This window comes from Hylobates moloch, unplaced genomic scaffold (assembly GCF_009828535.3).
Source record: "Hylobates moloch isolate HMO894 unplaced genomic scaffold, HMol_V3 SCAFFOLD_8, whole genome shotgun sequence".
NCBI classification, from domain to species: Eukaryota; Metazoa; Chordata; class Mammalia; order Primates; family Hylobatidae; genus Hylobates; species Hylobates moloch.
In genome coordinates this window covers 124,896,884-124,917,147 of record NW_026652283.1, presented here as the reverse complement: position 1 = coordinate 124,917,147, position 20,264 = coordinate 124,896,884, and the positions used below count along the sequence as shown (strand labels likewise).

General features: G+C 38.7%; 1 protein-coding gene across 1 annotated transcript in view; it reads right to left on the bottom strand.

Moving 5' to 3' along the window:
• Positions 1-20,264, bottom strand: part of CSMD1 (CUB and Sushi multiple domains 1) — a 2,040,038-nt gene that overhangs the window by 404,194 nt on the left and 1,615,580 nt on the right. Inside the window, exons 19-21 of the mRNA XM_032158987.2 lie at positions 19,895-20,011; positions 17,659-17,874; positions 9,516-9,704 (exon numbers count right to left, since the gene is read on the bottom strand). Coding sequence (XP_032014878.1) covers positions 9,516-9,704; positions 17,659-17,874; positions 19,895-20,011 — 522 coding nt within the window. The remainder of the gene's footprint in view (positions 1-9,515; positions 9,705-17,658; positions 17,875-19,894; positions 20,012-20,264) is intronic.

Sequence of the window (20,264 nt, the reverse complement as noted above, 5' to 3'; positions counted from 1 at the left end):
AATATTTAAAATTGAATTTAACAAAAGTCAAAGGCAACCATTCCAAATTTAGGTCCTTTATTAGGTTTGTAAGTTTAAAAATAATTCATGCAATCGAAGATATACTGGCATAGTGGCAAATACATTATTTTCAGTCTCAGGAAGACTTCCAGAGGAATCTTCTTTTATGGCTACGGTAGCTGAAGTTGTGTGTGTTTTGGTTACCATATATTCAAATATATCAAGTGCATTTTTGCAGTGCGTGCATTAGATGCCTGTGAAGGACATGCAGTTGTGGGCCACATATCCACACAGGTGGGCCGGAGCTGGAAGGGATAATGAAGGGCGTCGCCTCTGGTCATTCACTAGGGCACCAGCAGATAATGTTGATCTTACTGGACTGAAGGAAGCCAAGAGGATGAAGGGCAGGTTGGAGGAGATGGGTAACTAATTGAATATGGTGGTAAGTCCACATATGTTGACCCCAAAAGGTGGGATGACAGCTTTGCCCCTCTCTAGTAACTATGAGAATTTCCTCCAAGATGTCCCAGTGTGTCTTCAGGGAGGTATTCCATGAGAAAAGCAAAACCAAGCAGAACCAAGTCCAGTTTCCATCCATCCATGTAGCTTCATCCAGCCAACCCCAGTATCTCTGCACAGGAAGTGCTTTCTGGAGGGGAGCTGGGACTTTTCTCTGTCCCTGCTGGGGAGATCTGTGTTTGCTGTGGACAGGTTTCCTTCCCTTGTGCTAGTTACGGGCAGCTGCACTTGCCTTGGTCCTCACAACACCCTGCTTGTGTATGCGTGTGTTATAATACCTATAACAACCTTCGTGACATGTCAATAAACCCCATTTACAGAGGAGGAAACTGAAGCGTAGAATAGTTTACAAACCAAATGTCTTTCCCAAGGTCACACAACTAGTACAGCTTAATTATTGATGGGATATAAACTGTGAAGTGCTCAGAAAGGGAATAGCACTTTTAAAAAATATCCCAAATAACACTTACATGCACTTTAAAATTAATAATTCGCACTACTGTTCATAATTAACAATAAAACTGGAGTAATACAAATTTAAATGTTCAAGAAAAAAGTGTGTCTTTAAGGAATTTTATTCTAAATAGGTCACCAATTAATCGCAGCTGATATTTGCTATTATATTAGCATTTAGGACATTAACTATATAATCATTTCTCATAAGACATAAAAAAGGTGGGACGAGAAAGAAGAATTTAGCATTTGTATCCATGCAAAGAAAAAAACATCTAAACCAAAAGAAATAATTTTACATGTTTTTATTAGCCTTTGGATTCTGGGATTTTTTTTTTTTTAAAAAGGAGATATATAATAAATGGTAGTAACTAAGTTCAAGTCCTCACTCTGCAAGAATAATAACTGTGCAAAATTAACCATCCCGTTGTAATTGATAACCCTGTATAGACAGACAATGCTACTGCTTTGCCTTTTAGAAAAAATCAAGGCGAAAGCAAATCACCAGCTTTCTAGCACTTCCCAAATCTCACTTTATATTCGCAGCTTGAAACTATTCTATTAGTATCTGAATAAGTATTTCTCATGACCTGAGATGCAATTAAGATTTCTAAGTAAATATGTAATAATAGCTCATTTATTCAATATATAGCTGTAACTGAATCTGAATATACATGACAAAACACTTAAATGTACAAAGGTAGGATTTCATTACTCTAGGGTAGTGTGGCACAGGATTCAAAAGATAGTCTTTCACATGGCATTTTCCCCTAGAGTATTACATTGCTATGAAAATATACAAACTTGGCCAGGCGCGGTGGCTCATGCCTGTAATCCCAGCACTTTGGGAGGCCGAGGCAGGCGGATCACCTGAGGTCGGGAGTTGAAGACCAGCCTGGCCAACGTGGTGAAATCCCGTCTCTACTAAAAATACAAAAATTAGCTGGACATGGTGGCACATGCCTGTAATCCCAGCGACTTCGGAGGCTGCTTGAACCCAGGAAGCAGAGGTTACAGTGAGCCGAGATCACCCAACTACATTGCAGCCTGGGCGACAGAGTGTGAGACTCTGTTTCAAAAAAAAAAAAATTGGTTTGTTAACTAGAAAAATTATTTTAATACATATACATTAAATTATATATGAATAATTACACAGAAATAAAAATCAAGTATGTATTTAATATGTATTAATTATAAATACTATAATATTAAATGTATATGTATTAAATATACATGTATAATATACATACAATGTGCACTCACTAATTTATATTTTAGTACCTATATTCTTCAAAGATTTTAAAGATGATTAACACATAATCACATTTTTTAAAATTTAAATTATGACTTTTACATCTTTTCTCTATTTTAAGCCATTATTTGTGTTTGAGTTAATACCATCCTATTGAACACAGGATAGTTTTGTTTTTGCTTTGTCACCTTTTTTTTCTGATTTTATGTGGAAGTCAGTAAGAAAATATGGTATTTTAAATGCTGAATATTATTAGCCATTGTATCCTGAGGGCCTAGTGCTTCATGAGTCCACATGACACCAGAGCCTTGTTGGCATCTCCAAAGGCCTGCTGAGAAACAGGGGTGGGGAAGGAATGCCAAGACCTGTGCGCAGTCTCAGGTGCAAGACAAATAGGACATATTTATGACTTTATCAACATGACTGAAGTGGAGCATCACATGAAGGAACTACGGGAGATGGGATTGGAAACACAGGCTGAACCAGGTTGTAGGGAATGCGTACCCTTCCTTGAACCATGGCAGGAGGTCCCTAAAAGAGCTTGGAGCATGGACGTGTCTTGATGAAAGGATGTTTGGAAAAGTGGAATGCCCTAAAACAGGTGAATTTTAAAGACTCTAAACAAAAACACAGAAGGTATAGATGTTGTGAAGATTGACTTGTGACATAAATTCTAGAATTTCAATAGAAGAAGAGTATCTTTGAAGGCTCAAATAAGTAATCATAGGAAAAATAAGTTGTAGTAATACCATGCCTGATGGGGTACAGGAATTTATCTAATTTTTTTTGGTCTATTTGTCACTTACATAGTGCATGTTCTTATTACTATTACATCATTGGCTGGGCGCGGTGGCTCACATCTGTAATTCCAGCACTTTGGGAGGGCGAGGAGGGCAGATCACCTGAGGTCAGGAGTTCAAGACCAGCCTGGCCAACATGATGAGACCCTATCTCTACTAAAACTACAAAAATTAGCCTTGCATGGTGGTGCATGCCTGTTGTCCCAGCTAATTGGGAGGCTGAGGCAGGAGACTTGCTTGAACCCAGGAGGCAGAGGTTGCAGTGAGCCAAGATCGCGCCATTGCACTCTACCCTGGGCAACAAGAAAGAAACTCTGTCAAAAAAAAAAAAAAAAAAAAAGAAACAACAACAACCACAAAAAGACATGGGGATATATAACAAAACTAAACCCATGTTACAGATGAGAAAACTGAGGCACAACGACACTAATTAACGTGCTCAAGATCACACAGGTATGAGAGGCAGACTAGGATTTGAACCCCAGGCAATCTGTTATCAGAAGGTGCAATGATTGTACTATGTTTGTTAATACACAATATTGGTAATTATTTCTATTGGCGGATATGAAATAATCCACGAGGGCTACTTGCTTATGACTTTAATAACCTTGTGATTCCAGCAGGATAGGAAAGTGATGCTGCTGATGGAAGCAACTTTCTGAATGGGATAGGTTACCATTTTACAAATGTTCTTTGAAAAAACATTGGTGTACTTTTGGAGGCAGGTTTTCTGACTTGATTCTGTTTTCAAACTAAATGAGAAGAATTCTTGCAGAAGCTTGTTATCTCCATTCCCATCTGCTCTCTAACACTACCCCTGCCTTTCTGACCAAGATACCACCAAATAGCTCACAGAGCACAAAACGCTTCCCTTTCCTTATTTCCACAGCTGTGCAGGTGGGCTCTTAGTATACAAAAATGGATAAAACATGACAGTCAAATGAAAGAAGGGATGTGTCAAAGAAACTGAGAGAGGTGCTCCAGACCCTGGGGCAGTATCCTGGCGGACATAATTTAATAAGACACTGACATTAAGTAAAGAGCAAGTGCTCAGAAAATCGCAACAGTTAAGTGACCAAAATTTCAAAAACTATTTGAGCTTGATTTAAAACATTCATTGAAAATCACCATTAGCAAAATTAAATGTTCCATTTTAAAAAAGTTTTTTCAATAGTCTATTTAATACTAATTTAAGATGAATGAATACAATGTTTCGTAATACAAATCACTTGCTGTTTTATAAATAGCTACTGAAATGGTAATTATAACTGAATTGTCATTTAGATTTTTGCAGTTGAATGAAACTAATTAAAATTAAAATAACACAGAAGAAAGGAGTTAATTGATTTTTCAGTCAATTCTTCTGTACAAAGGCATCTACCTGTGAAATGTGCTGTCTCAGTCTGCTTGGCCTGCTGTAACAAAGTACTGCAGACAGAGTGGCCTCAACAACAGACAGATGTGGAGGCTAGGAAGCCACAAATCCATAGCATTAACCAAAATGCCTGTATAAATTAATACATATTCAATATTAGGGAAGGTCATTTTATTGGGGACATCAAATAACTAATTATTTGATTATTTTAAAAAGTAGGTAAAAATATATAACCTCTCAATCTGCCTATTCAATACAGTTAAATTGGATTCAAATTCTACAGCTGAAGCAACTTGTCCACCTAAATAACGATGAGCCTACACAATGCCTCACATTTAACAGAGATGTTTCTTAGCATAATGGCTGGAAGTAAAGGTCTACGGCTCCGGTTATTAAAACGTGGAAATTGTTTGGGGCTTTTGAGGGCATTGTGAAATTGGGAAAGCTACTAATATGCAGATCTCTATGTTTCAGAAGCTTTATTTAAAAAGTACAGAAATAGAAAACAGCTCAACTAAGAAACAGAAACAGAAAATCTACCCTTTAAACCAAGTTCATTGTGTTCTACACAACAAATAAGTAAATCTCGCCCATAATAGGAGTCTATATAAATCAAAATATGCAATTCCATATTTACTCACAAAGAATATTTAAGAATTTCACAAAATGGTACTATTTTTAGCCCATTCATTATCCTGTAAACCTTTATTTTTACAATTTAGTGCCATTATTGGATTAGCTTTTAAGAAGAATCAGAAATTAACATTTTAGCTTAGAACGTTTTCAATTTTTTAAAACCAAAATTAAAGAACGACCTAGAATTATATACAGTTTAGTGATACATATATCACTAAACTCTCTATATATAGATATATCTAGATCTCTAGATCTAGAGAGATCTAGATATATCTATAGATAGATAGATAGATATAGAGAGTTTAATATTAAACTAGATATAAATTAAACTAGATATAAATTAAATTAAAATACAGGCAAGATATTTTGTTTTACTATGCCCGTCAGAAATAACTTGTAATCCATTCAAAAATTGAGGATAAGGGTGTTGATTTTTTTTCTTTTTTTCTTTCGCCCAATGACTTTCTACTTTGTCAAGCAAATAGCGTCAGCAGAGTTAATCAATAAGAGGATATGTCTCACTTTCGTTCATTTTGAAAAAAATTCTCTTACTAGATATGCATTAAGGCTTACGCTGATGTATATACACAGGCCTTTAACACCCTGAGAACATTTTTTGTTCAAATAATTCTGAAATGATGTCACAGATGCAATATTAGGTTACAGAATTAGAGCAAACATTTATCTCCATCATACACACTCTCTAACTTTACTCCAGCTCTTTTGAGCAAAATGCTACAAAATGTCACAAAACATCACGAAATACTCAGTTTTTGTTGTTACTCAAAAGCTGTGCAGATGGAATTCTAAATGTACTAAGCCAGTCATGACTGCCCTGGCCACAGTGACTGCTCAGGCACAGGCATGGGACTCAGCGTGGGCCAGTGAAAGGAAACCCAGGACTTGTACATAAGCGATCTTGACATAGCTGTTTCCACAGAACTGCAGGATGCGGGGCTACAGCACTGTATGTGATGATATGAGATCAGGAAGCCACCCAGTGCTTTACCCAGATTGGCAAAACTGAGAGATGCTGAGACCTCAGGTTCTTGTTGACAGGTTGAACAGGCTGAACCCTTGATCAAACCTCACCTGAAGCTGTCCCTATGTATGGACTTTATATCACCTTACCAATAAACTTCCACTTTGACTTAAGCCAACGTGGGCAACTTTTTCTCTAACTTGCAAGTGAAAAAGAAGATCCTAAACAATCCATGTATAATGCACATGCCAACAGGTGCCAGAAGACAGGGTTTGATCATTGAGGTTGAACACCCAAGGAATATATGATATTATTTCTATCATCCTAAGTACATCATCAGGTTGAAAAAAACCCAAAAATGAATAAACACAAATAATAAAAAAGTTTCCATCTCTTTCATTTAAAAGTGACTTGATAGAGAGAAAAATAGTTCTCAGCTCAGATGCTCACTAGAAATTCCATTTAAGGTCAGACATTTATTAGGGAGGTTAAAATGGCATGCTTCTAACTCAGTCGACATTCCTTAGATGTCACTTGAAACCTTTGGTATGGATTTGCCTCTTTTTTGCCACAGGCAAATCATTTTTATTTCTATAATTTTAGAGAAAGGAACATGAAGTATGGATGAATCAAATGTTTGAGATGAAAAGAGGACCTTCCGAGGAAAGCAATTTCCCTCTTTTGGATACACTGAACTTAGGGATGAGGCAGCTCACTGTGAAGGAGCCGTCAGTCTGAGGAGGGAGACAGATGAAGACAACTTGAGGCCGGGCGCTGTGGTTCACGCCTGTAATCCCAGCACTTTGGGAGGCCAAGACAGGCATATCACAAGGTCAGGAGTTCGAGACCAGCCTGGCCAACAGGGTGAAATGCTGTCTCTACTAAAAATACAAAAATTAGCCAGGCACGGTGGCATGCGCCTGTAGTCCCAGCAGCTCGGGAGGATGAGGCAGGAGAATCGCTTGAACCTGGGAGGCACAGGTTGCATCGAGCTGAGATCATGCCACTGCACTCCAGCCTGGGTGACAAGAACAAAACTCCGTCTCAAAAAAAAAAAACAAAAAAAAAACAAACAACAAAAAACGTAATGGCAAAAACTGCAATTACTTTTGCACCAACCTTATAGAAAAAGCCCTGGTGCTCCGTGGGCCTGAGAGGGCTCCATCTGTCTGCACGAGGCTGCTGGGTGAGCGCTGGGTGCACTCTGGAGAGCCAGTGAATAAGGGGCTCTGAGCCAGGACATCGTGGAGCGAGAGTGACTGCTCTGATTAGTAGTAGGGGAAGCACTGATCAGGCTCTGTTACGTTGGGCAAATCGATGGGGTTTTCACTTTGGAGAGAGCATTCTGGGAGCCGTGGCCCCTGGGGTTGGTGGCGTCTGGGGAGCCAGGGAAACCATCCAGGGAATGGGGGGTTCTGGAGGGAGTTGGGGCTGGGAGGTTGGGGAGGAGCAGCCTGACTTGCGAGCTCTGCAGTGGCCAGAATCCTTCAGAGCGAGGAGCTAAGCAGGTGTGGGGCATGAGAGAGAAATGAAGACAGCACCCAAATTCACCAGAGGGGCTGGATGAAACATCAGGAAACTGCAGGCAAAACGCAAAAGGCTAAATACAAAAAGGGCCTGTCCAAGGCGCTCCTGTCCAGTGCGGTGGTTAAAGGCTGAGTTGCAGGCTTCCTGGGTTTGAGTCTTCCTGGCTCTGTGTCCTTGGGCAAAGTCTGTAGAATCTTTTTGTCTATTCCTACCTGTATAAGGGAACTGCCAATCATAGCATTTACTCTGTAGAATTGTCATAGGACTAAATATGTTATTACATGGACAGAGCCTGAAGCAGTGCCACGGCTACCATACAGTGTTTAATAAATAGGAACTATTCTTCCAACTCTAGTTACTTATTTTGCATATTTTAGACCAGAGTAAAAACCTGAACGACAAGAAAAACAGTGTAAAGATAATGACTCTGGATGAAATAGAATAACATTTAATGGGTCTTAATCATTATAATCGGTAGACTACTTAATGTTACATATCTAGATGTCACTTCGATTTCACTGAGTTGGCGGTTTTGTCCAGATTTCAAACGATCTCAGTTAGGAGTCTCTAGACTCCAACCAACTCTGGGAACTGCTAAGATCATCTACAAAATGCTGTATCTTTTTTTCTTGAGATAATAGTCAAAATTTGCCTTCCATTCTCAAGTAAATATTATAACCACAAACAGTAAGAACCACTATTTTAGGAGAAAAGCGTATTGTAAAAATATATAGACACACGTTTTAGAAAGAGACACGGATGATTTGATTCGTGTTTGTTTAATTTTTTAATAATGAAATTCTGACTATATATGTCTGGCTCATTAAAATCCAAAAAGATAGCTTTATCGTTTGAGTTACATAATATTCCTAAGCAACCCGAAAAATCAAAGAGACTCTGCACCATGATAAAATAAAACAAGTTATGCTAAGTGAACATGATTGTGTTTTATATGGATTATTAAATTTTATCTTCAGACCTCCCCCACCTGCCTCCCGTTCGTTAACTGGTGAAATTAGTGTGGTTCGTATTCTGGACTCCCCATGGACTCAGAAGGCTCGGTGTTAAGGAGAACTTTGGTTAGTCTCTCACCTCCCTTTTTTTCTGCACAATGACATTAGTCAGTTTTCTGTAACTTTAAAGAACAATTTGTAAGACCCAGAATATGCTGAGCAACATGGCTGGGTGGCAGGAACTAGACCTTGTCCGTATAGCTAACTACGAGAGCTCTGGCTGTGTGAACGACACACCCTATTTAAGCTATGACAGCAGTTATGATTCTCCTTTGCTAAACTTCTTAGAGTAGCACAGTCCCCAGATTGCCAATAAACGTCACCCCCCTGGATCAGCAAGCCAATTCCTGCATGTGAGCCTAGTACTTCATTTCAAAGTACCGAAATAAAAATTCCTGTTACTTTTTCGAATTATCTCTTGGATTCCTCCAGAACACACTAAAAAAGTGAATTCAGCATTCAAATGCCTATCATGCCCACTTAGCAGGAGGGCGCAACCATCATCCAATCAAAGGGTACAACTGACAACAAAAACAAAATTGTCACCATCGTTATACCAAGGGACACGTGCTGCTTTTAATCAATACAATTGTCAGAGGTTGTGTTATTATAGCTTGGCTTCTATCTTCGAATTTTTTCTTTTGCTCCAGATTTTCTCTCTCTCTCTCTCTATATATATTTTTTCCCTTCATAAATATGCTTGACACATGCTTTGGTTTCACTCTTGTTCAATCATAAAATTTCAGAGCTGAAAGGGACTTACATTATAGAGGAGCTAACTCAAGCCCAGAGCAGTGAGGCAGCTCCCCTCTCCCCTGGTTGGCAGAGCGGGGCCTGTACTCTCACCCTCTTCTTCCTTGTCAACAACCCCCCACCCGACCCCGACCACCCTGGGCTTCTTGCCTGGGTTATACCCTGCCCCCATGGATGAATGAAATGAAAGCGTGTGACCACCTACCCACACACCTTGGCAGAGGTGCACTCCACACACGGCGGCCCCCACCCAGGCAGGTAAGCTTGGTTGCACCTTCCAAACGATATCCTGGGAAGCAGGAAAACGTCAGCGAGTCTCCCACACCAAACTGAAAACCAATTCTTCGGCTGAAGGCAGGGACTCCAGGATCATCACATGGCTCCAGGTCATATTCTGAGGCATGCAGAGACAGAGTAAATGCATGAGGATTTGGGTAAATACACAAAGATTAAATAGCAAGAATAAAAAGGTGCCATTACTAAAAAAAAAACTACATACATATTTTCCCCAAACACTTATAACTCTTATGTGCATTTTTTTTCTTGTACTATGAACTGTCTTATGACAAATGACATGGGATTTAGTATTTTTTTTTAAAGAATTGACACGTAAGAACGAGAATTACTAGAAGCTGGGAAGGGGGTATATTGGAGGGAAGGATAAAGTGATGTTGGTCAATGGATACAAGGATACAGTTAGAAGGAATATGTTCTAATACTTGATAGCAGAGTAAGGTGACCATATGGAGTAATAACATAGTGTGCATTTCAAAATAGCTCAAAGGCAAGATCTGAAACGTTCCCATAACAAGCAAATAATACATGTTTGAGGTGATGGGTATCTTAAGTGTCTTGATATGTTTGTCACACATTGTACTCATGTGTCAAAAAATCACATGCACCCCATAAATGTGTCCAATTATTGTGTAACTAGAAGACAAACAGACAAATAACATATTAAGATGAGATAATTCACTTCAAAACTGTCAGTTTGAGAGTGTGGAATAATTTTACTGATATTTCTAATTGCTTAAATTGGTTACTGTATCTCTCCCAAAGGTGCTTTTTGATAACTAAGTCATGAAGCATAACATAAAAGCAAAGGCACAGGGCTGTGTTCGTGGAAAGCTTACCAGAGCCAATTTCACCTCTAGAATATACCTCAGTGAGGAACAGTGAAATTTTCCTCTGTTTATTTTCAATCTGTTAACCATGTGAGATTGAAAAGTAGTAGACAAGATTTTGTACTAGAAATTACTATAAACCATTCAAGAAGAAAGTGCTAAATATAAATTAAAAAGTAAAAGAAATATCTGACATTTTGCTGCATTTTGGGAGTAAGTATTCAAAATGTCAGCACTGATATCTCACTTCTGTATTTGCCATATTCTTCACAGCCAACTCCTTCTGATCCCCGTAGTATATACATATAATTGAGCTCTCTTGGTCCACTACGAAGTCCATGGTTTTGTCAGTGGGAAGTGAGAAAGTGTGGGCAAGTGCCTATTTGTTTGGTTTCCTCCTTCTTGCTGTTTCCCCAGTCTGTAATGCCCAGTTTAGTCAAATACTATCAAACAGCCAGCCAACTACGGAAATATGCTTAGGCATTGGAATGGTAAGAAGAGTTTCAGAGAGAATATTGAAAGGCCAGCTAAAAGATGTGCATTATTGCAAAGAATTAGGACAATGAAGACCACTCTTAGTTTACCATGGGAAAGAAATGTTTAGAAAACTATGCTAATCTTTCTAAAAAAATTACTTCTACTTTTTTCTAACACCATCTTTAGGGTTCTCCTAACTTGAAATTTTAGGTTCATTATTTTCACTGAACATATAAAGTCAAACTCATCCTTTTCCCCTCAATATCCCTCAAATCTGATCCTTCTTTTTTTATTATTTAGTTTTCATTATCTGCTGAGTTAGTCATTGATATCTCATACCTGCACTTTTATAAAAACTTTTATGGAACTCTGTACCTAAACACTTCCTTCATCTCACTTAGCTTACTGGTAAACCTCTGAGGTGGATACTTTCTGAATTATCTTTGTGTTTAGATAAGAAATCTATTCTGGATATCTAAAATATTCAAACTAACCTTGATAACCTTGAGATATACTTATTGATTTGACTTATGCATAGTATGACTAAGAAAATAATATAAACAATGTCATTTAATTGAACTCAACAAACATTAACTGACAACCTATCATATGTTATTTTACTTTTTAGAACATACTAAAATAAAGATGTCACAATTCAGAGAATTTATCTCATACCTTGCTGTTATCATTCTACTTCTATCCAAGGATATGCTGTGTGAACTCAATTCAAACCATACATTTCCTGTCATTTCTTTAAAAATAGTTGAAAACTCACCGGGCACGGTGGCTCACACCTGTAATCTCAGCACTTTGGGAGGCTGAGGCAGGTGGATCATGAGGTCAGGAGTTTGAGACCAGACTGAACAACATGGTGAAACCCTGTCTTTACTAAAAAAATAAATAAATAAATAAAATAAAATAAAAAATAACAAAAAAATTAGCTGGGCGTGGTGGTGCATGCCTGTAATCCTAGCTACTCGGGAGACTGAGGCAGAAGAATCGCTTGAACCTGGGAGGTGGACGTTGCAGTGAGCCGAGACTGCACCACTGCATTCAAGCCTGGGCAACAGAGCGAAACTCCATCTCAAAAAAACAAAAAACAAACAAAAAAAAACTACTGCCAAATAGGAGAACATTTTGATATTATTATATGCTATACCTATTATCTTATATAAAGAGACACCATGATCTTACGGTTCTTTAAGCATATTTTTACTGTATATTGTAGTTTATACAATATCCTCTGAAAGAAACTTACAAGGACAGAAAGCCTGAAACAATATCATGAGGTTAGAAGGTGTGTGTTAGTTGTAACCATCTTGATTAGGCTTTGTAAGGATTCTCTTACATTAATTCTCACTTAATCACTATTATACAAAGTATATTTGCACAGTGTACATGTTCACCTTTGTCTAACACGAGAAAAGTGTATTGCCCTCAGAATTCCATCTTCTCACCAACTCAAAGATTTTGTTCTTGGAGTTTATCCTTTTTTTCCCCCCCTTCATCAATTCTCTTATTTCCATCAAGATAAAAATACATGTTACAGGGTCAATCTTAAGAATGAGGTAAACAACCAAAAACACCAACAAAACAAACTAACACCACCAATCTCTGGACTTCACAGTCACCCAGCCACCATACCCCTTCTCTGGTTATCATTAGCACAAACTTTTCAAAGTATTGGGTGTACCTTCCATTTTCCCATCCTCCCTTCCAAGCCTCTCTTCAGCTCATCTATTCAGGCTTTCCTTCACAGTCTTCCACTCAAATAGATCTTAGCAAAGCCACTGTGACCTCCAGATGCAAAAACCAATGGTCAATTCTTAGGCTTCCTCTTACTAAGTAGGTCTTAATACAGTTGAATGCTCTCTTCTTTCTTCAAAGGCTTTTCTTTCTTAGCTTCTGGGATGCCACTCTCCTAACTCACTGGACCCAACTTCTCAACTGGCTGATTTGGAACTTCTGCTGCCCCACGTGTTGAAATTAACTCTATGCTGATGGGTTTCCAGTATTTCTTTTTCTTTAATATGATCCTGTTATATGAACTGAAGGCTCTTGTCAATCACACTTGAATACATCCATCAAAATCCCCAAGAGAAAAAGTCTGTATTTTCTTCCCAAACCTGCTTTACTCCCAGTGGTTTTCATGTAAAACAGAGCATCCTCATTCATGCAGGTTCAAAATCTTGACCCCACTCCATATTTTATACAACACCTTCACTTCCTGCCAATCAAGTCAGCTCTAACCTAGCATCCTTCCTGTAGTCTCAGCTTCCATCTGGCATCTCTTGCTGGGATTATTGTGTAACATGTTCCTGTTGAGACTCACACATTGTCTTTCACGTAAACATTGAAAAAGGTCAGATCATGTCAAGCGCTTCAAATCCATCCAATGGCTTCATGCAACATTCACAATTAACATCCAAGTTACTTATGTTATCTGCCCTCGATAACTAACTTCACATCCTTCCACTTTCCCCTCAGTTTCAGGGGTCTGGCCACAGTGCCCCTCTTCTCTATCCTAACCTTGGTGATCTGGTCCTCCCATTGCACCTCCTTCTGCTGAGAGCCCACACAAATTAGCTGGCCTGTCCATTCCCTGCTTCACAATCAAGTCTCAGCCGGTCAGAGACCTGCCTAGGCAATTAAAGAATGAGTACACTCTCCTCTGTCCCAGGTACTCATGACTCACTCAACCTCAGAAGAAGAAACAGTATCCTCATTTGAAAATTGATGGTATCATTGAAGGAGACAAATACAGAAAAGTCATTTTGGGAAAGAAATAATTTTGGTGTAAAAACGTTTTCATGGAAATGTTTTTCTCCTATGTTATATGGAAGAAAACAAATTCTGCTTAGGGAAAACAAGAAAGGCTGCATGTCAGACACCCTCTGACCTGGACAGGAGGAGTTTTGCCTGGTGAAAGATGCAGAAAAGCTTATTTATTTATTATTTTTTTGAGACAGAGTCTCGCTCTTTTGCCCAGGCTGGAGTGCAGTGGCATGATTGCGGCTCACTGCAAGCTCCACTTCCCGGGTTCATGCCATTCTCCTGCCTCAGTCTCCTGAGTAGCTGGGACTACAGGCACCTGCCACCAAGGCTTTTGAATGAAGTCTAAATCACATATGTAATGGCACAAAGCAGTCCAAGTTTTAACCTTTTGAAGAGAATGACTGAGAAATGCTGCTAATTCACTGGAAGTTAGCACTCAAGAAGTAGACACATCGTAGGGGGTGGGAATGTAAGTGTGGAGTACCCAGTGCACATAGTTAGCAACTCATAGCAGACAACGTTATGTAGAATGGGGACTGTGCAGATTTATCTAACCCAACTGGAATGTGGGGCTCTTTTTCTACAATATTACCATTAACATCTGCAGAAATACTCACGAGGAAACACAATCAGGAAATACTACTTTAATAAGGTCTTCTGAGAAAGGCAGAAATAAACTCGATTAACAGGAAAGAAGGCAGATATAAAAGCATATGAATGCGGCCGGGCGCGGTGGCTCACGCTTGTAATCCCAGCACTTTGGGAGGCCGAGGCGGGCGGATCACGAGTTCAGGAGATCGAGACCACGGTGAAACCCCGTCTCTACTAAAAATACAAAAAAATTAGCCGGGCGTGGTGGCGGGCGCCTGTAGTCCCAGCTACTCGGAGAGGCTGAGGCAGGAGAATGGCGGGAACCCGGGAGGCGGAGCTTGCAGTGAGCCGAGATCGCGCCACTGCACTCCAGCCTGGGCGGCAGAGCGAGACTCCGTCTCAAAAAAAAAAAAAAAAAAAAAAAAAAGCATATGAATGCCATCCGTGATAAACAACAAAGTATCTGGATGGGTAAATGCCTCATTTGTATAATAAACTTGCTAGTTATTTGTATACTTAAAAAAAAACTCCACGGTATCAGTGTCACTGGCAATTGTTTGCAGCACAGTTTCAACGCAAAAATCCTTCCAAATGAAATTACTCCTCTAACATAGCTAAAGAATTTGTTTACTTTAAAGTCAACTTTGAAATCCAAAGTGTTGTCTTTTGTTTTTAAAAAAATTTCTGCTTGTGTGCAATTGTCTAGATGAAATTTATTTCTTCTGCAGGCTTTAGGTATTATTTTCTACTGGTTATGTTTAAATGAACTGTTCTAAATGTTTACAGACTGTTACAACTTTTAAGACCCATGAAAGAGTATTTTGTTGTTGTTGGCTTGCTTGTTTGTGTGAGTAGTTTATAATGAGAGTGACAGTAGAATATAATAGTTACATTCTGACTTTTGGTTATTTGTATGGTCTGAGTGTGTTACCCAAACTCCATGTGCTGGAAATTTGATCCCCTTTTTGGGGGTGTTTACGTCATGAGGGATCCTCATTAACGGATTAAAGCCATTAAAAGGGCTTCTTGTCTTTTACCACATGGGGATATGGCGATTGTCCTCTTTCTGACCTTATTACCTTCTGCCATTTGATGACACAGCAAGAAGGCTCACCCCAGATGCCAGCACCTTGATCCTGGACTTCCAAGGCTCCAGAATTGAGAAACAAATTTCTATTATTTATAAATTACCTAGTCTCAGGTATTCTGTTATGACAAGTGGCACAAACAGACTAAGACAGTATTCATCAAAAGAGATACTGTAAGCCCTGTGCTGAGGGCACCAGAATAAGAAACTGATGCAGTAAAATGAATAGAATTCGCACAGACTCCTGAGAAACACCTGCAGAAGTGAACTGTAACAGACTTGCGTCACTGCCATTTTCTTTTTTTGGAGGTCTATTTAAATTCATTTTGGATCATGATGAAAGTAAGAACTGGAGGAAGTGATACTCTCATAGTAATACTAACTGAGATACACCAGGGGAGAATGCAGAGAGAGAGGGATTTAGGAATTAGTGTTGGGAAGATTTAAGTCTTTGATATATGAAGTGACAAGTTTCATGATTACTCCTGATTACAACAAATTTCCAAGAAATCAAGTGGTCTGAGCCAGTCTTGAAAGCTTCACTTGAGTAGTGAAATATCAAGAAAAATCAACAAAGTCAGATTAAGATAAATGGCAACTAGGTAGAATTAGAGGGAGTATAAAATAGTTCAGAGCATCTTAAAATCCCCAAGAAATATTTTCCTTGAAGACACTATTTTATTTTACATAATGTTAATCAACATGCAGTAGTTAGTAGGCAATCATGAAGTTCTTATTACAGTTCACTCTCGAAAAATGTGGGTTTGAACTACTTGAATCCATTTACACATTAATTGTTTTCAATAAATACATTGACAATTTTTTGGAGATTTGCTACAACTTAAAAACACATGCAGATGAACCATGTCATCAAGACATATCTTAAAAATTAGTAAAATGTTAGGTATATCATGAAAGCACAAAATATATGTAGATACTAGTTTATCTGTTAATTGACTGTAGGCTTTCGGTCAACAGAAGGCTATTAGTAGTTAAGTTTTGGGGGCATCAAGAGTTACCCTCAGATTTTCCACTGTGCGGGGGTTGACACCCCAATCCTTGTATTATTCAGTTACACTTGACCTTGAATAATACAAGGATTAGTGGTGTCAATCCCCGCACAGTGGAAAATCATCTTACATGTGAGTAACTCATCTTACAGTAAGATACAGCAGTAGAGCTCTTGTTTATATAAAAGTGGGGCAAGCAAACTTTCTACCAAGATCTTTAGTTTTGGTTTGGGAGATAAGAAAAATACTCAAATATTGCGACACATAATCTCATAAGTGGCATCAAAAGTTACTAAGGAATTTATGAGATCTCAAAAGTAGAATAAATTACATGTGACTGTGGTACCCAGGGACCACCTTATGAAAATTGCATTTGATCTGGGCTATGAGGAATAAGGAAGGAAAACCCTCTTTGTCCAAAGCATCATATGCACAAATGCAAGTTAGTATGATTGTTCCCATCCTTGGGCAGCTGTAGTGCAGCAGGGCCCTTACTGTTGGTGGAGGGTGGGGGCATGCTGGAAATGAAGACACTGCAGAGATTCTGAGTGTGACCTGTTCACTGAGCATCATTTGTTTATGTGACCAAGTTTATCTCTCACATGTATGGCCAGTTTTTAAGTGGTAGCATTTTTTTCTTATCTGTAGAAAAAATTAGCATCTATGTCATAGAGCTATACAAATTAAACAATCTAACCCACACAAATAATTTCTGCTGTAACATAAACCTTATGCAAATATTACCTATATATTATCATTAAAAATAAAGATGTTACTTAACTTGCAGTATTTTTTGTCACTGCATATGAATATATTAAATTACAAGCTCATCCTCAACTGTGTGTGTCCACCTGCTTCTTTCATCCTAGAGGTGGTTGTCAGTGCAAATACTGGCACCTACTGAAGGGTAGAAATCAAGGCAATCAGGTGACAACTGACCCAGAGGACGCCTCCCAGTGAGGGAACTTTCCTCAGAAATCTTGCAGAGTTGGTGAAGAGAATCGGGTGAGAAGGGCTTGGCAGAATATCGTGACATTTACAGATTTTTCAAAGATGAGAATTCACAAATTGTATAACACAAAGTGGCATTTTCTGGATGCCACATAACTGTACTTGCGCCCTGCTTCGTGGAGGCTCAGCCTCCTGCACCCCATTGGTTGGAATCAAGTCACGCAAGTAGACACACACACACACACACGCACACACACACACACACACATTCTCACTAAGAGAAATGGCAGTATTGTTGCCAGAGGAGAGAAACAGCAAACAAGACCAACATACCTGAAAATGTGATATTGAAGCCCTCGTACGAAATTGAGAAGTCTGATATAAATCGAAGCTGGGCAGTGAAGTTTCCAAACAAGCCTGCCTTGATCGTATGAGGCAACACCGACCCGGTGAGCCTGGCAACGGGCTCGGAAAAACTTCCATCCTCTGTGATCAGTAAATAGTCATGGGAACTCTCAAGATGAAAGGTGTGAAAGATCATTTGAACTCCTGAGAAATGAACGGGGGCGGGGGGGGGGAGAGAGAGACAGACAGAGAGAGACAGAGAGAAAGAGAGACACACGGGGGGCAGAGAGGGAGAGGGGCAGAGAGAGAGACGGAGACATAGAGATGACAGAAATGGAGAGGAAGAGAAAATGACAGGCGAAGACAGATTCCAGAGAGTAATAGCCACAGAGAGATAGAGATGATAGAGAGGTGAGAGAGAGATGGAGAAACATGTAGCGGAGAGAGAGAAAAAGATAGAGATTAGGAGAGGTAACAGTTGCTGAAAAATTTTTTCTGGACTTAGACGCATCAAGCCTTAATCAAAATAGTAAAATGTTAACTTAATATGTAAATCTAGCTTGGAAGTTTAAGAGGAAAATGGGTGGAAAGAGGATGGCTTTAGAAATGAAAAAAAGCAGAGGGGATAAACAACAAAAATAAATACTTAAGTGCATGTAACTACAGATACGATGTAAATATGAAGACATGACGTGGATATGAATATTGAGGTAGATATGGAGATTATAGATGTAGCTATATACAGATACGGATATAGATATAGATATTGGCATAGATATGGATATTTAAGAAAAACAGGTGAGACTGTTTACAATGGGTTTCATACAAAAATTCTCAGTAGGCTCTTAGGGACAGTATTTTCCCAGAGGGAGAAAGGACCAGACAAATTTTCTATTTACTCTAAACAAGTGTCCTTTAGAAAATCTTATTTGGAGGTCTGCGTAACTGAGGAAAAACTTCCTTTAAAATATAGTTCTAGATGCCCGTAAAGCATATGACCTCATAGTAACCGGAATTACAAAGTCTTATTTCTGAATTCCTATAGTGAAATTAATAAAATTAACTGTGAACAGATAAATTCTAATAAAAATGTGTATTTTTATGATTATAAAACTTTGATCACTCATAATCTGTGTCTTCTTTATGCTTAATTTCCTTCAGGGCAAGTTCTTCTTTCATGTCATTCATGGTAGCATAGTGCCACACAGTATATATAATAAAATGTAGCCATTTAATATTAAGCCAGGTTCAAATCTATGTGAAAAGGCAAAGTCTACATAAATACTTATGTGATCGAAATTCCAAACAGACTCTTGTGTATTTTATTTTTTGAGACAGAGTCTCTCTCTATCTCCCAGGCTGGACTGCAGTGGTGCAATCTCGGCTCGCTGCAACTTCCGCCTCCTGGGTTCAAGCCATTCCCCCGACTCAGCCCCCAGAGTAGCTGGGATTACAGGCATGCACCACGATGCCTGGCTAATTATTTTGTATTTTTAGTAGAGACAGGGTTTCCCCATATTGGCTGGTCTGGTCTGGAACTCCTGATCTCAGGTGATACACCTGTCTTGGCCCCCAAAGTGCTGGGATTACAAGTGTGAGCCACTTCGCCTGGCCCCACATAGTCTCTTAAAAATGACAACTTTAGTCACAAAAAAAAGATTCAGGCTATAATCCTAAACCCAGTGTTTATAATCTACGTTTCCTGCACAAAATGCAAAATCTCCTGATCTTCACTATGCTTACCTATAAAATGAGGATAGAAGTATCTGTTCTATGAGGCATCTGTGGATTATGTGAAGATAAATTATTCATAATGTATGAACATACCGGGTAAACATAAAATACAAGGAAAGTACAAAAATTGTCCCAGATTTATTATGAAGTTAGAAATTAGACAATCGCTTATTTCCCTTTATTTAATCAATAGTCAGATTTTATCGAATAGATGCCTTTATTCCTTACCACGATACCTATATTTCAAGCTTATATTCACATGCATATATTCAGGTTATCTGATAAACAGAGAGCAAAATGAGGAATCGCTTTTATTGTACAGTTGAAAGACTACTGTTCTTCCAAAATCTTATTAAATAATAAGTTAAAAATTTGAACTATACATGAGAAAAGTAGTTATTTGTTTACACTGTAATATGTTTTTGTTTTGTTCCCGTTTTCCTGTCTCATTTATTTGTCTGTATGTTTGAGACCTATGATAGATTCTTACCTTTTCCATGAGACACTTCAATGGTCCACGTGCAGTTTAAAGAGTTTGGATAAAAATCTGGAAACCCAGGAGAAAGGACTGTTCCAGTCTTCCCTTGGATGTAGCCTCCACATAGAGCTTAAAATAATTAAGAGAGATGATTATAGCACTAAAGTTTCACAATGATTGCCAGAACAAAATACTGGTTAAATGGCATGGAATTTGCACAAGGATTAACAGATTTAATGTCATATCCAAGAAAAGCCAAGCAAAACCTGAGCTTTATGTTACTTGCAAATATAATATGCTAGTTCATATGTAGGCATCTTAACCACTACAAAACCTTGACAACATAACACAGAATAAGGCACAGCAGGAGAGCTGGAACCTG